The sequence below is a fragment of the Salmo trutta genome, chromosome 38, assembly GCF_901001165.1.
Source record: "Salmo trutta chromosome 38, fSalTru1.1, whole genome shotgun sequence".
Lineage (NCBI taxonomy): Eukaryota > Metazoa > Chordata > Actinopteri > Salmoniformes > Salmonidae > Salmo > Salmo trutta.
The window spans coordinates 10551176-10567422 of NC_042994.1; the positions used below are offsets into that span (position 1 = coordinate 10551176).

At 41.2% G+C, this 16247-nt stretch overlaps 1 protein-coding gene across 3 annotated transcripts in view; it reads right to left on the reverse strand.

Annotated features, from left to right (window-relative positions):
• LOC115178059 (VPS10 domain-containing receptor SorCS1-like) overlaps window positions 1-16247 on the reverse strand; it is a 167059-nt gene that overhangs the window by 42852 nt on the left and 107960 nt on the right. For all 3 annotated transcript variants that reach the window (XM_029739085.1, XM_029739086.1, XM_029739087.1), the window contains exons 4-5: window positions 7825-7983; window positions 269-342 (exon numbers count right to left, since the gene is read on the reverse strand). In XM_029739085.1, coding sequence (XP_029594945.1) covers window positions 269-342; window positions 7825-7983 — 233 coding nt within the window. The remainder of the gene's footprint in view (window positions 1-268; window positions 343-7824; window positions 7984-16247) is intronic.

Genomic DNA, 16247 nt, shown 5'->3' on the forward strand with positions numbered 1-16247 from the left:
AATGAAGACCACATCGTTAGATGCATTTCAAATGCTGAACCATTCAGTGCAGTGAATTCACTAACAAGCCCTAATGGGCCGCTGCATTCGTTAGAAGTCTGAACCTCTTTGGAGTGCCAGTACCTTGCTATCTCATGTTGAGAAAGCACAGGTGCTCACACGTCAATAATGTAATGCAAAGAAGAGGATTCACCAAAAATGATTTCAATGTATAGTTAGTCTTGACATTAGGGAAGACAGGAAGAAGGTTATAGGTTGCTGTGCTTACCAGTAGAATCGATTGGGGGCCACCCTCTCATGGACAAGTTGCCACCTCCTTCCAAACTCCACCGAGCTGTACAGCTGTGGGGAGAAAGCCGATGGGCATTACATACTGTATTCAGTTAGTCAAGACAGATTAAATGAATACTGTAAAATAATCATTCAACACAAACCCTAAATGACAGTCCAGATATAATTTACTTTAATTCAAATAGTTTAGCATTTTCCCATTACAGTCAATGTGATACAATATGAGCATAACTCGTTCTATAATTAGTCCTGTCCACTTCACAAGTAATGCAATCATGCAATTACTTCTACTTGCGTAGGAAAAATTTCTCTCAAGTTCATTTACATTCTTGAGAAGCTATGTTACCTACATGGCACAAGAGAGCAACACAAATGTGCCTCAGAAGAATCACCAGAACAGGGCTGAAGCTGAGGACACAATCTGTCAATTCTCCACACATTCTTTCCATGTGAAAACCCCACACACATTCCCAGGTTAAATATGAAGCTGTAAAAGGGATTGTGTATGGTGAGGGTGTCATTGTACTGGAGATATGGCTACATACTCCTAACAAGGCTAGAGATCAGCGGGGGGGGGGGGGGGGGGGGGGGGCTGATGTGTGTGTGTGTGTGTGTGTGTGTGTGTGTGTGTGTGTGTGTGTGTGTGTGTGTGTGTGTGTGTGTGGCGGGGGGCCTAGCAGGGGAGCCGTGGCACAACCGGTGGTCTCAATGTGAACATTGTTTCGCAAGTCAGCACTTCGGTAGGTTGCTGAGATATCCCAATCTCTACTGAGAGCTGCTACACAGAGATGGTTCGCACACACGGGCACACACACACACACACACAGATATCGCAATCTCAATCGGTAGATGGTTTGAGCCGAGGGGGGATTCTTTCAAGAAACAGGAAAGCTTATTTGGGGAAGGAAGCATGGTACAATTGAATATCTTGAATAAGCATGGAATAAATGCCTTTTGCTTGCTTCTTTTTTCACTATTTATTTTGGAGTCAGTATTTTTTCTTACTAACTGGTTACTGTGAACTATTCATGAATAATGTCAATATTGGGATTTATTTTGTTTGTTGTTTTTTGAGCTTAATTTGTTTACTGCTGTCCAGCCAATGAGGTGCAAACCAAGTGAGAATGGTAAAGTTGTAAAAGTTTGGATGTGTTACTTTCTTTTTTTTACAAAAACACCTGCGACAGCTAAGCCAAATGATGTATTAGTTTACTGATTACAGCAGAGAAGTCAACGAGGCATGAGACTTTATTTAATTGTTTTAGTTTGTGGACTTTTTCCATTTTAAACGTGAGCAATCAAGCATAACATGTAAACAGTCATTTATTAACGGCCAACTGAACGGTGATACTGTTTGTTTATATTTGTTTCTTTTTTTTATTGTATTTATTTACTCTTTCCTGAAGGGTGAAGTCAAGGCCTCAGTTAACAGACCTCAATATCAGCACATTTTCATTCAAATAATCCCCTTGACAGTTGTTGTTATTCAATTGATAATCATGTTTAATTAAACTAATCCGAACCACCATTAAAGCTAAGCTGAATTGCAGGCATTTGAACTGTAGTGAAATGATGTTCCATTACATAAGGTCTTTAACAAGGTCTTTACACAATGGTCTTCAAAGAACACCAGTGAAGGCCAACCATTGAGGTCTTCAGTCCAAAACACATACTAATACCATTTGTAACATCATTAAACATTCCATAACCATGTCATAACATTAGATCAGGTCAGGTTGAACACGTTACTACTATGTATGTGCAGTACTGTACTGCATGTACTATACAGTCGGTTCCTTCCATACCATTTGTGCCTTATACAATATCTGCCTATGATCATATGCTATTCTGGCCACAGAACATGGTCAATATATTTCGATGTCAATACATGGCAATGGAAAATGTGAAAATGCTATTTGAGCTGAGCTATGACTTTCATAAGGAACAGAGTTGAATTAAACAGATGCAAGAAGAAGGGGTAGAGAGGCAGGAAATCACTCTGACTAATTAGCTAACCCCCACACTGAGGTTGTGTCTCAAATTGCACCCAATTCCCTAGTTAGTGCACTAATTTTAACCAGGGCCCTTACGGATCTGGTCAAAAGTAGTGCATCATATAGGGAATAGGGTGCCATTTGAGACACACTCAGTGTTAGCACTTAGTCAGGCAAGTTGGAGAGGAGGGAGAGTGAGAGGGATTTGTACACTGAAATAAGTACTGGCTAGAGAGCCAGTTCTCCAATCTAGGAAATGCCAAGGAGGAAGGACGAATAGCTCCAAGGGAGTAAATAAATAGAATGGAAAAGACGGGAGCAGGAGCAGGAGATAGAGGGAGACGAGGGGAGAGTGAGAGATTGAGATTTAGAGAGAGAGTGAGAGATATTGAGATTAAAATAGACAGAGAGAGAGAGAGAGAGAGAGAGAGAGAGAGAGAGAGAGAGAAAGGCAGAGAGAGAGAGAGAGAGAGAAAGAGAAAAGTCAAGAAAGAAGTGAGAGCCTAGCATATATATACACACATGGCCAGGTGCATCCTATAACAACAGCCGAAAACCTCCTGAAGTACAATAAGTATCTCCTCTTGAAAAATTATTATTATTATTTATCAGATGTGAAACACTAGGCCCAAATGGCTCTGGCTGCAAGCAAGGCATTTTATTCATGGTAATGGTAATTCGCAAAATGGCTATATATCGCAGGTCTGGAATATATCTTTGGCATAATTACCTTCTCTCTTGCCTCAGTAATTCACAGACAATTACCATCACAAGACAGTGTCTCATGTATTAGATGATTATTTATTCATTATCCATTCCATAACCATTTATTCGATAAAGATATGCACTTCATTCCCTTAGACTCCAATATTAACTAATTATAAGCACAATGTTTATATGTTTGTCTGATTCATCGAGCTTAAATGGGGATATAAAATCCCTGAGTCATGGAGAAAAGGAATTAGTCAAACCCTCGGTCTAAAAGGTATATAATACACGTTTAACCTTTGTTAAGGTGCTTATGACTGTTTATCGGGGTTCACCTCTGTTGGTTTTGCTTTCTCCTAAAGTTATTGGAAGGAATGCCGGGCCTACATTTAACGGATGAGGAGCTTAAAGGGAAATCTACATCATTTTCATCATCTCCAGCATCACCCCAACATTAACATATGTGAAAATGGCCCATTTCTATGTTTTGTAGTAAAAACAACAGAGAAAGATGAGTCTTTCCAAGGACATCATCACCAATTAGTAGATAATTAGTAGGCAATTAGTTGGCAATGCCTACGTACAATTGGTCAAAATCACACGATGCACAATGATGATGTCATTGGAAACACATATCTTCCTCTATCTATTTTTACTACCAAACATAGAAATAAACAATTGTCACATATGTTGATGTTGGGGTGGTGCTGGAAGTGATGTTCATGTAGTTGAAAAATTGTGAAGTTTCCTTTTAAGGGACTTAGGTATTGGTCCTCAAAAGTCCCCATACTGCAAAAGAAAGTCCTCATGTAGGGCCATCTATAGGACTCTATGAAATATATGAAGTATGTTGAGTGTATGGCACTATACAGTGCATTTGGAAAGTATTCAGACCGTTTCCCTTTTTCCAAATTTTGTTACGTTACAGCCTTATTCTAAAATGGATAAAATCGTTTTTTCCCCTCAATCAATCTACACACAATACCCCATAATGACAAAGATAAAAAACATCCTGACAGCATGATGCTGCCACCAACATGCTTCACCGTAGAGGGACTGGGAAACTAGTCAAGCTTGAGGGAAAGATGAACGGAGCAAAGTACAGAGAGATCGTTGATGAAAGCGCTCAGGACCACAGACTGGGGCGAAGGTTCACCTTCCAACAGGTTAACGACCCGAAGCACACAGCCAAGACAACGCAGGAGTGGCTCCGGGAAAGTCTCTGAATGTCCTTGAGTGGCCTAGCCAGAGCCCGGACTTGAACCCAATAAAACATTTCTGGACCTGAAAATATATATGCAGCAACACTCCAAATCCAACCTGACAGTTTGAGAGATTCTACAGAGAAAAATGGGAAAAACTCCCCAAATACAGGTGTGCCAAACGTGTAGCGTCATGCCCAAGAAGAATCAAGGCTGTAATCGCTGCCAAAGGTGTTTCAACAAAGTACTGAGTAAAGGGTCTGAATACTTATGTAAATGTGATATTTCAGTTGTTGGTTTTTAATACATTTAAAAAAATTCCAAAAACCTGTTTTTGCTTTGTCATTATGGAGTATTGTGTGTAGATTGATGAGGAAAAATAACTATTTAATCAATTTTAGAATAAGGCTGTAACGTAACAAAATGTTGAAGAAGTCAAGGAGTCTGAATACATTCTGAATGCACTGTATATGGAGTATATGGCTCTGGTTTCAGTCACAAGAACTGAATTTATTCAAGTATGAGCAAATCAGTTTGAGTAAGTTATGACTACTTGACTTTGCCACTCAGTTGAACTTAAACATATTACACAGTCTAGTGTCGTTATGTCAACAATCATCAACCCACTTCGTGTGAATGCTACTCGCTTTCAGGAAAGTTCATGGCTACCTTCAGGACTACTTTCAGTTTACATCCACCGACACCAATCGAGTTTCTAACTCGTCTAATCGCTCTCTCTCCCTCCTTCTCCCTCTCTCCCCCTCCTCCCTCCTTCTCTCTTTGTCATATCTGAATATGAGTAATGAGTCAGACAATGGTCACGCCACTCACTCACCGGCAGAAAAAAATTGTCCCCTGATGCTGCCTCACCCCTCACTCTCACCCTCCACCTGACTCATAACAGCTCACCTTGTTTTGATGTCTGACAGAGGGCAAAACCGACAGAAGACAGAAAGCCTCAGATGACAAAAGAGACCGTAGCTAGCCACCAGATACAGTAGATAAGTAATCTCTCTCTCTCTCTGTGTGTGTGTGTATGTGTGTGTGTGTGTGTGTGTGTGTGTGTGTGTGTGTGTGTGTGTGTGTGTGTGTGTGTGTGTGTTTTCTAGAAGTTCCTCAATCTAAGACATGCAAATAATGAGGAGGAATAGCTCTAAGGGACCACTGCAAGAGAAATGAAGGAAAGGGGAAAGACAGGAGCAGCAGAGAGGGAGAGGGAGTGAGGAAGGAAGGAAGGAAGGAAGGAAGGGAGGGAGGGAGGGAGGTAGAGGGGTTGCCTGACGACTCAAACTGAATCCTTCCGTTGCTCGTCCGAGACTGCCATCACTGAAGCTATTTGTCGTGATGTCAAAATGAGGGGTGTTGTACAAAACAAAGTCATCAGTGATTGGATCATTTCTAACCAATCAGGTTATCAAAGCCAGTTTTCAAACCCACTGCTTTACCCACGTGTGTTCTGGCTCCGGCCCAACCCATCGGTTTCTGGGACCAATCAAAATGGATAGAATTTGTTTGCATTCAATAAATCGTCAGGGAGGTATTCAGATTCAGACTCATTGCGGAGAATAAACTAACGCTCGTGGGCGTGGCGTAGTATTTAGCTGGAGCAATGAGTCTGGGTAGTCAGGTAAGTAGAGAGGGGGGTAGGTAAGGAGAGTGAGCGATTGAGATTGAGAGAAAAGGAGGAAGAGAGAGAGGGAAAGATTGAGAGAGAGAATGAGAGGTACGCACATATATTAAACCTGTATGCTGTATACACTAAGTGTACGAAACATTATGAACACCTGCTCTTTCCATGACATACACTTACCAGGTGAATCCAGTTGAAAGCTATGATCCCTTATTTATATCACTTGTTAAATCCACTTCAATCAGTATAGATGAAGTGGAGGAGACAAGTAAATGAAGGATTTTTAAGCTATGAGACAATTTAGACATGGATTTTGTATGTGTGCCATTCAGAGGGTGAATGGGCAAGACAAAAGATTTAAGTGTCTATGAAGGGGGTATCGTTGTAGGTGCCAGGCACACCAGTTTGTCTCAAGAACGGCAACACTGCTGGGTTTTTCATGCTCAAAGGACATCCAGCCAACTTGACACAACTGTGGGAAACATTGGAGTCAACATGGGCTGGCATCCCTGGGGGTTGGTTCAACTCAACATTAGGAAGCGGTTCTTAATGTTTTGTACACTCAGTGTACAGTACATGCATGGCCAGGTGCATCTTATAACTACAGCCAAACATCTCCCAAGTTACACTAAGTACCTCCTCAGGAAAGAAAAGTGAAACATTCATTATTTATCAGATGTAAAACATTAGGCCCAAATTGCTCTGGCTGCAAGCAAGGCATTTATTAATGGTAATGGTCATTCTCAAAATTGCTATAAATCGCAGGTCTGGAATATATATTTTACATATTACCATCTCCTGCCTCAGTAGTTCATCAGTAATTACCATCATCAGACAGCGTCTCATATATTCTTAAAACGGCAACGCTTCATTCCCTTGGACTAGAATCTTGATGATTCATCGCCACATTTTTTATACCTTTGATGCCTTTTCCGAAAATACTGTAGGGGATATCAAATCCCTGAGTCATGGAGAAAATGAATTAGTCAAACCCTCGGTCTGAGGGTATATAATACACATTTAACCTTTGTTAAGGTGCATATGACTGTTTATCTGGATTCACCTCTGTTGGTTTTGCTTTCTCCTAAAGTTATTGGAAGGATTGCCGGGCCTACATTTAACGGATGAGGAGCTTAAGGGACTTAGAGATTCGTCCTCTAAAGTCCCCAAACTGCACCGGAAAATCCTCATGTAGGGCCACCTGAGACACATATGCAGTAGGACTTATGGAGTATATTGAGTGTATGGCACTATATATGGAATATATGGAGAATATTGAGTGTACAGTATAGCACTATATATGGAGTATGGCTCCATATACAGCAATATGTAGTAGATTGAGTATATGACACTATATATGGAGTATATGGGGTATAGAGTATATGGCTCTAGTCTCAGCCACAGAAACTCAATGTATTAAAATAAAGCAAATCGTTGAGTAAGTAATGAAGAATTGACTTTGCCACTCGTCTAAACTCCAATATATTAAATAGAATCAACAATCATCAACCCTCATAGCTTAAAACCCACTCACTTTCTTAGTTGAGGGCTATCATAAGTTTAAATCCACTGACAATCCACAAGATATGCTAATCAAGTCTCTCTCTCTCTCGCCATGGTAACGTGACTCACTCAACTGCAGAGTAACTAGTCCCCAACTGATGCCACCTCATCCCTCACCCCACCGCCTGACTCAGAAGAATTATCATTTAATTACCATAGTGAATTATTGTAATGTTTGTTTGTGTCAATTAATCCCATCAGGGATGGGTTGCCAATTGGCGATTTGACACGAAACAACAACAAAAAAGAATCCTTCATTCATAACAGCTCGTCTTGTTTTGATGTCTGACAGAGGGCAAAACCGACGAAAGACAGAAAGCCTCTGATGACAAAAAGAGACTATAGCTAGCTACCAGATACAGTAGTTAAGTGATCTCTGTGTGTCTGTGTGTGGTCGCGTGTGTCAGTCAGTTCTCTCTCCTCCCTCTCCTCTTACCTTCTGGTCATGGCTGTAGGCAAGGATCCAGTCCTCCTGCTCGGGGTGGAAGAGAAGGCTGAGGATGTAGAAGCTGAGGCGGTACTTCTGATAGGTGGCTCCCTCATCGGAGCTGATCAGCAGGCTGCTTTCCACCTCCAGGTCAGTCAGAAGCATGATCTGAATGAGAGAAGACAGAAATAGAATCAGAGCTAGCCATGGAGGGAGCTGGTCCTGGAAGACTGGGAGATATTATAGTTGGCTTGGGAGTGAGGCTTGGTTTGAATCAGTGTTGGATAAAGATAACTCCAATTTAAATGGTATATAATTTGGTAATCCATGCAGTGAAGGCTCCTCAAAGGAGGAAGGGGAGGACCATCCTACTCAGTAAATATCATAAAAAATTGTGAAACATTAAAGCACTTATCCTTTTTAGATAAAATTATACAAAATGTATTCACGTCACCAAATAATGTATTAAAACACATTGTTTTGCAATGAAGATCTACAGCAGCCTCAACAGCACTCTGTAGGGTAGCACCATGGTGTACTCGGTGGACAGCTAGTTTCGATCCTCCTCTGGGTACAAAGACTTCAATACAAAATCACCCCCTTCCATAGACTTAGACAGTAATTGTGACAACTTCCGGAGGACGTCCGCCAACCTATCAGAGCTCTTGCAGCATGAACTGACATGTTGTCCACCCAATCAATCAAAGGATCAGAGAATGAATCTAGTACTGAAAGCATAAGCTACAGCTAGCTAGCACGGCAGTGCACAAAATGTGGTGAGTAGTAGACTCAATGAAAGAGAAAGCCAATAGTTGAACAGTTTAACAAATACATTTCGTTAAAAATGAAGAAGCAAGAGAGGGAGAGCTATATTTTCTTGTATTTCTTTTCACTTTCACTTAGCTAGCTAGTTTAACCTACTCAAATACCCAGCTCAAACAGAGAGGGATGCTATGTTAGCTAGCTGGCTATGGCTATCCAACACTGGAACTCTTCCAAGTCAAGGTAAGCTTTTGGTTTAATTCATGTATTGTTACCAGGCCCCATCAGTGTAACTGCTAAACTGCTTGCTGACTGTACACTGTACTGCATGATTGTAGCGGGTTTACTAACGTGTTAGTTCTAGTAACCATGTTGACTATGACGTTAGCTAATATGGTGACAATGATGTAGCACGTGTGTCGCGGTTAGCGGTTACGATATGAAGGTTTGGCTTAGAAAGGTTTTTTCACCTGGTCCAGACAGCTAATGTGTTGTGTACTGAAGTCCACAAGCGAAGGGAAAATGTGAGCGGAGGAGAGCGTGTAGATGCGAGAAGGAATTATACAATGAGCAAAATGATCATGCTGTTTGTATGTGGCTGCTATGAAAGTGAACTGTGTTTGCGTGTGATTAGGGTGCATTCATTCTGCCGATTTTGTTGAAAAACATTTCTTAAATGGAAGCAAATGTAACGAAACAGGGATAAACATACCTGAATTTGTCAAACAGAAACTCTTGTTTGCAACTGTTGGACTAATGATTACACCCTAGATCATCTAGATACAGCCAAGAGTGTGCAAAGTATTGAATGTGTCACTGTCTGTCACCTTGATTACTCCAATTGTCCTCTCGACCTTTGCAAATTAGCTGTAAACTTTCATTCATAGGTTAGATTGTAGCAACCTCATGATAGGAATAGGGAAAATTTGAGTTTCATGTAGTAACCTAAACCTATCGATTTTACATTGAGCTGGTAACAGAAATAAGGCCATGCCCATCCTCCCTCATCTTAAACGTCACCGACCGCCACTGAATCCATGTGATAGGAAGCTTGAGAGTTTGAAGTTGCATGATTGAAAAAATTAAATAATTATTAGATTATATGATTTGATTATAAAGTCTACATTTAATAACAGATATAATGTCAGTAATTTGTGGTTCTAAGTTGGCGTCTGTAGACTCACTGTCATCTCCCGCTTGTTAGATATCTCAATTATAAACCTGTGTTCCGCTCTGCTAGATCCTAATTATTGCTGTACAGACAGTCTTTTAAAACACCTTTTGCCTATCTTGTACTGAGTGTGTATGGGTAACGCATTCAGATTGCTCTCCCCCTCTCTCTTTCTCCTGCGCTCTGTTCAGTCAGGCTTTGAAAGCTTTAATTTCCCACAAGCTTTGTTCTTTTCTTGGAGGTTCACAATTTTTTTTCCCTGTGATTGTGCCAAATGAGAAAAAAAACACATATATCAAAAGATATAATCAGCGGCAAATGTAATTGAATCAGTCATCCTGAACACTTACATAACCCCTTATCAGTAGCACAGTGGGAAGGAAGTAGTGTGTGTGTGTGTGTGTGTGTGTGTGTGTGTGTGTGTGTGTGTGTGTGTGTGTGTGTGTGTGTGTGTGTGTGTGTGTGTGTGTGTGTGTGTGTGTTAATAAAACCATGAACTGATTGGCACATATTATCCTAACTCATCCATCCCAGTAGTGCCCACAGTTTCAGTGTCAGACAACGACTCTGAAACCCCCACAGTTTCAGTGTCAGACAACGACTCTGAAACCCCCACAGTTTCAGTGTCAGACAACGACTCTGAAACCCCCACAGTTTCAGTGTCAGACAACGACTCTGAAACCCCCACAGCTTCAGTGTCAAGACATTATGGAACCGTCAAACCGTTGAAGTCTATGAGTCTCCTCACACCACCATATTTCTATAGTTCACCCTTCCCCAGCCAGACCACTGATAACATTTAGCTAGCAAATTGTAATTAATGACACCAGTTGTGCAGGGATCACACTGCTATGGAACCATGCTGACTGGGTTATAGAGGATAGAGAAAAGGCTAACGGAGTAGGGAGACACAACCTTCAACCAACAACCCAAGGTGATTTTAACAGGTTCCGCTGTGTCACATGACAGATGTCTTTCCAATCAGTTATCACTCTTTCTCGGCTTTTCCCCATTTGACAAATCTCCTAAGTTTACCTGATTACCATCAATAGCGGTGGGTTTGGGAATGGGGCATGAGCTAAAATGCCCAATACACTTCCAGCAGAAACCATTGGCTATATAACATAGAGTCTCAGCCGCGCCTGCTCAAGCTTGCTAAGTCATTTGTCAAACTATGCATGGTAATGGTAGCTATAGTGGGCCGACCCCAAACACAAGTTCATCAATCACAGTGAGCTAGCTAGCGTGGCGCCATACGTGATCCACATGCTGACCAATCCAATCAAACATCAAATGCAGCACCCAACACGGTTTCTTTTTACATTCCACACACAATTAACACTTTGTAAGAGACAGTGTTTTAACTCTGGGCACTATTAAAACTTTGTCTGCTCCTATAAATATGGAAACAACACCCTACTGCGATACAGCCCTACTCTAGCCTAGCCTATGTAGGCCAATGCAGCTATTGTGATACAGCCCTATTCTAGCCTAGCCTATTTAGGCTAATGCAGCTATTGTGATACAGCCCTATTCTAGCATAGTCTATGTAGGCTAATGCAGATATTGTGAAGGGAGGATTATAAGCGGTTTCATCAATTCGGGGAACACTCACAACGACTTATTTCAATAATTTGTTTTTGGAATATGGAAATCGATATATCCTAGTGCGACATGGATTATAAAGACTCTGGTGAGCTTCTCGGGGATGTGGTTGTGTATCTGATTAGTTCCACTTATAACCTTCAGATGAGAGAGAAATGAGGGGAAGAGTTGGACAGATGTGGCAGTGAGGGAATGAATCCTGTAGGAGTTGTGTTGAATACTATATTCCCGCTTCATAAGATGACATTAACCATGAGCGGTAAACAGGGCAATGAAGTTGCCAAGTATTCAGCAGTTATACTTTTATCTAAATACTCATCTTCACTTAACATGGATAAGCCTTTAGACTTATGTTTTCTCTGAGCTTTACCTTGTCTTTTTACATATTTATATAAAACTGTATAAAAATGTCAACAGCATCCTCATCATGCAGAATTACATGACTGTTTGCTTAGACATAGCTGTATCTTTAGATACGTTATCTTGGAGCTTTACCTTGTAATTGAACAGATTTCTATAAAACTGCATAGAAATGTCAACATCCTCTTCACACAACATGACATTACGGTGTCATGTTTAGACAGGAAATGACAGACTGAACACGTTGACTCAATCAACGTTTCCAGTGGCAATTTCAAGAAACCATCACACTCTGGTCAAAACAACTCTGAAAATTCATGTCCAAATGTTGCTTAATGTTATGCTTGTTAAATCCTTCACTTTTTTCTTAACAGAGTTTTGGAAATAAAATGAGAAAAACTGAAAAATAGAGTCTCAAGGAATCACGCTGACCCCGAAACTTTCTCCATCAGAGTTCAATGCTCTGTAATCCACACATAAACCCTGGCATTTTGTTAATTTCTACACTTCACACTTTCCCCTGATGGGGCACGGGGAAAAGAAAGGGCATGCCTGGAATTGCTACCATTGTGTGTGTGTGTGTGTGTGTGTGTGTGCACGCTCCAGTGTGTGTATATGTATGTGCGTGTGCACGTATTTAGTTTATGAGGCCAAAGAGGTTCAAAATGACCAAAGGATAATGAAGCAGCCACCAACTGCAAGACGTTTAAGAAGTGTGCGATGAATAACACAGTGAGTTAACAGCCGTGCAGCAGTAAATACTCAGTGATAGAATATTAATGAAATTAGGCCCATATTTTCCATTTCACCCCAGTCACAGTAATTGGATCGTGAAGCCTCTCTCTAAATCCAAGCGTAACACAGTCGGTGCCCAAGCGACAAATATACTCTCTCTGCACTATAGGAAGTTCAAATGGCAAGATTTCAAGGAAATTCATGGAGAAGAGTAGAGGGAAAGTAGTACTCACTAAATTGTAGCTCCTAACAACAGACCCCCACTTTTAGGCTGACATGTTGCTACTAGTTTGACAACCCAGACATGATTATGAGAGTTTGAATGGGCAACATGACAGATGTTACTTCCTGTAAACTAGCAGCAGGTGCATTTGTTGTTGAATGGAAAACAATAGGAGTTGCTTGTTCGCTCATGTCATTCCATGGACAGTCGGTGACCAGTAAGTGAACGCCTCAGACAAAAAAGGTAAGTCTTGACTGTCTCTTTCGCCTTGTAGAGACGTCTGAAGAGCAGCAAAGTAGTGTAGAAGCCATGAATCAGCCACCATCTAGTGGCCCAAATCACAATTACACAATACCCAACATAACTAGACCAAGGGTCTTCAACCTTTTCTTGCCAAGGGACCCCCTCACAGGCAAACCAGCGACCCAGGAACCCTCATCATATGTTAGCAAAAACTTGTTTCTTTCACGTCTTGTCTTATCATCAGGTGAATGATAATGGCAAGGAGAAGTAATTAACATTTTATAATGAATATATTTGGGAAGTTTTTCTACATTTTGACTTCCCCACATTATAATTGGAAGAGGAAGTGTAACTCCAAACACATTTTGGCTAAGAGCACTGGCGTAGCGCAGTTTCTCTGGACCCCCGCAAAGTCTAATGCGTCAGCCCCTCAGTATAGTCTACCGATCGCTGTCTGTGGTTCTGAAATTGCAACGTCTATGTGTGTCACGACTTCTGCCGAAGTCGATGCCCCTCCTTGTTCGGGTGGTGCTCGGCGGTCGACGTCACCGGTCTTCTAGCCATCATTGATCCATTTTTCATTTTCTATTGGTTTTGTCTTGTTTACCCATGTTTATTTATATGTACGTTGGTTTTTTGGAGTTTGTTTTATAATATTTAAACGACTCCAGTTACACCAAGTTGGTTTCTCCTGCGCCTGACTTCCCTGCCACCTACACACACGACAATGACAATGTGGCTGCCTATTGATAGGCTATCAGATTGGTGCTAGTGCTTGTAGTAGGCTACAGCTTTGCTTTAATGGATACATGTTTTTTGGGGGGGATTGTCATTTTCTCATGTTAAGCCTAACATTTATGTTTCACTAAGCTATAGGCCTACAGTGTTGCAATGCTGCTGTTTAGAATGCTGTCTGGTTCCAATAATGTATTTACTTGCTCAGTAATTAAAGTAGGACATTCAAACGTTGCAGATTGTAAAATGAATGTTCTATGCAACAAGATACTAATCAGTAACCAATATATGTTTTTAAATAGGATACAACTGTCCGGTAGCCCTATAAGCCTACCTTTGCCGTCCTCACGCTCTCGCGCAGCTTGGGTAGAACATAAAACCAGTCTATTAATGCCAATGATCAAAACAATAGCTTACTAGGGATTGTTTCATTATACAGACAATTCAGTCTAGCCTATCTATAGCTATATACAGTACTTAGCATGGTAGCCTATATATATTACACACTGGAACCCGGACTCCACGCTGTGGGCTATCCGTCTCATCACTCGTAGGCTTACCGTCAGCTTGGTTTTCTGGGAGAGGAGGAGGAGGTGGAGGCTCGACACTCTCACTAGAGGAACTGTCACTATTCGCAAGGGGAGGAAGAAGAGGAGGGCCATGCTATAAGTCCACTCATATAGCAGGGCCCGGGCACTGAGGTCTCAGTCTGGACTGGCAGGCTGCTAGCGCTAGCTGCTGCATAACTAGGCCTACTAGCTTCCACCTGATGTTTCGTCAGTCGAGGACAAGGTGGTCATTTGGCATGAGGTTGGTCAGATAAAACTTTTTTTGCTGCGTTTTTGTGGACCACTTGGTCTTGTTTTTGTTCATCCATCTTCAACAATGCACTCACTCTCCATCCGAGTCCGACCTGATTCACCTAACTTTTTTGAGCTTTTGATAGCCAAATAGGTGAAGAGGCCGAGGCGGGCTGCCGCCGGCACTGCTCGGTAATAGGCTAATTAGATGCATGACAACTATATAGTCTGTCTGGCTAACCTACTACCATGTAGATTGGACAATAAACACTTCACTTGCTAGATGTGGAAATTAAAAAGGAGGGTTACTGTCAAAATAATTTCTTAAAAACATGAATAAAATGTAGACACAGGTGTGAGCTGGATGAGCTCATCAGCCCCCAGAGCTTGTGCCCCCCTGTGGGAGTTTCCGCTGCACCAGTGGCTAAGAGCAGCTGTTCAGCTGGTTAAACAAAGGTTTGCCATGTGTTGGCGAAACTGTATGTCCGAGTTAAGAAAGCTTACCAGCAGCCAGCGCCACTTGCTGCACTGGTAGCCTATAACGCAGGTGCTTTTCAAAGCCTATGTCAGATAGTCCAGTGAGTTTAATTGGCTCAATATTAGGAGTTGAGAAATAAAGTTGACATCATTAGAACTAAGATATCCTATTTTCTACTGTATGTATGTACTTTTAAATGTGTTTATTCTGTTGTTGCAAGCGATATTCATAACATTTTATTAAATAAAAAATATTTTTGCAGACCCCTTGGAGTACCTCCATGGAGCCCCCAGAGTTTTAAAATAACTTCCTCTCGTTAAAACTTAGCAATTTGGCCATTCCACAGAGTTCTTTCTGCATCAGCTGGTCAGATAGTCCAATTTATATTTTGAGTTAGGGCGATTCCAAAATGTGTCCAAAAAGAGAAGAAACCTCCCCAGCAAATAAGTTTGAGTTTGATGGATAGGAAGTTTATGGATTTGTCATGAGGAAAATCATGAATCGAAACCGTCCAACTTGGCAGGAGAAAAGGCAGCAAGATCATATTGCGTAATTCTTATAAGACATACTGCTCTTGAACTACAGTAAATCTGAATGTACATCTATCTTAATTATGTTCTTAAACAGTGGACAGACCATTAGATACTAAAGTTAGCCTACTGTGAGTGAAATGTTCCAATATTCACATGGACATTCTACATTAATAATGTCTTACGAATGTATGTTAACAATGCTATTACAACTGAGATAATTGTCCACAGTGCATTTTAATTACTGACAGAATTGCTTCATTTCCTCTGTATGCCTGTCTGAAATTAATAAAAACAGCCTCCTCTTTCCTTTGTAAGAGTTCTCAGTGTAACACACTCACTAAGACCTAGCAAAGATAATACATCTTTAATGAAAAGCCCTGCAGTGCCTTGGAGAGATCATTTCTGCCTAATGGACTTCACTTTCTTCATCTGCTAATACAATGTACTGTCCTAGCGCTTACTAAAGATCTACCTAAGGGGTTATTTAGTGGTTGCTGCTTTGAACCCAGGGCATATCCTTTTTACGGAGAACATGTCAGCAATAGAAAGGGATTGAATGGGTTTAACTACAGGGTTATGTTCATTTAGGGTAGGTTTTAAAATGTTTTACAAAGGAAAACTAAAATGAGCATTTCTTAGTGGACACATCCAGGTAGTCTCTTCCTCTGTTTCAGTCCGTTTTCGAACACAATCCAGGTCTTGCTTTGGATGGGAGACCAAGTAGATGCCTAATTAAGGCTACGGGCAAAAGGGCAGTCAAGCAGGGACAAGGTCTGGCATGGGAAAA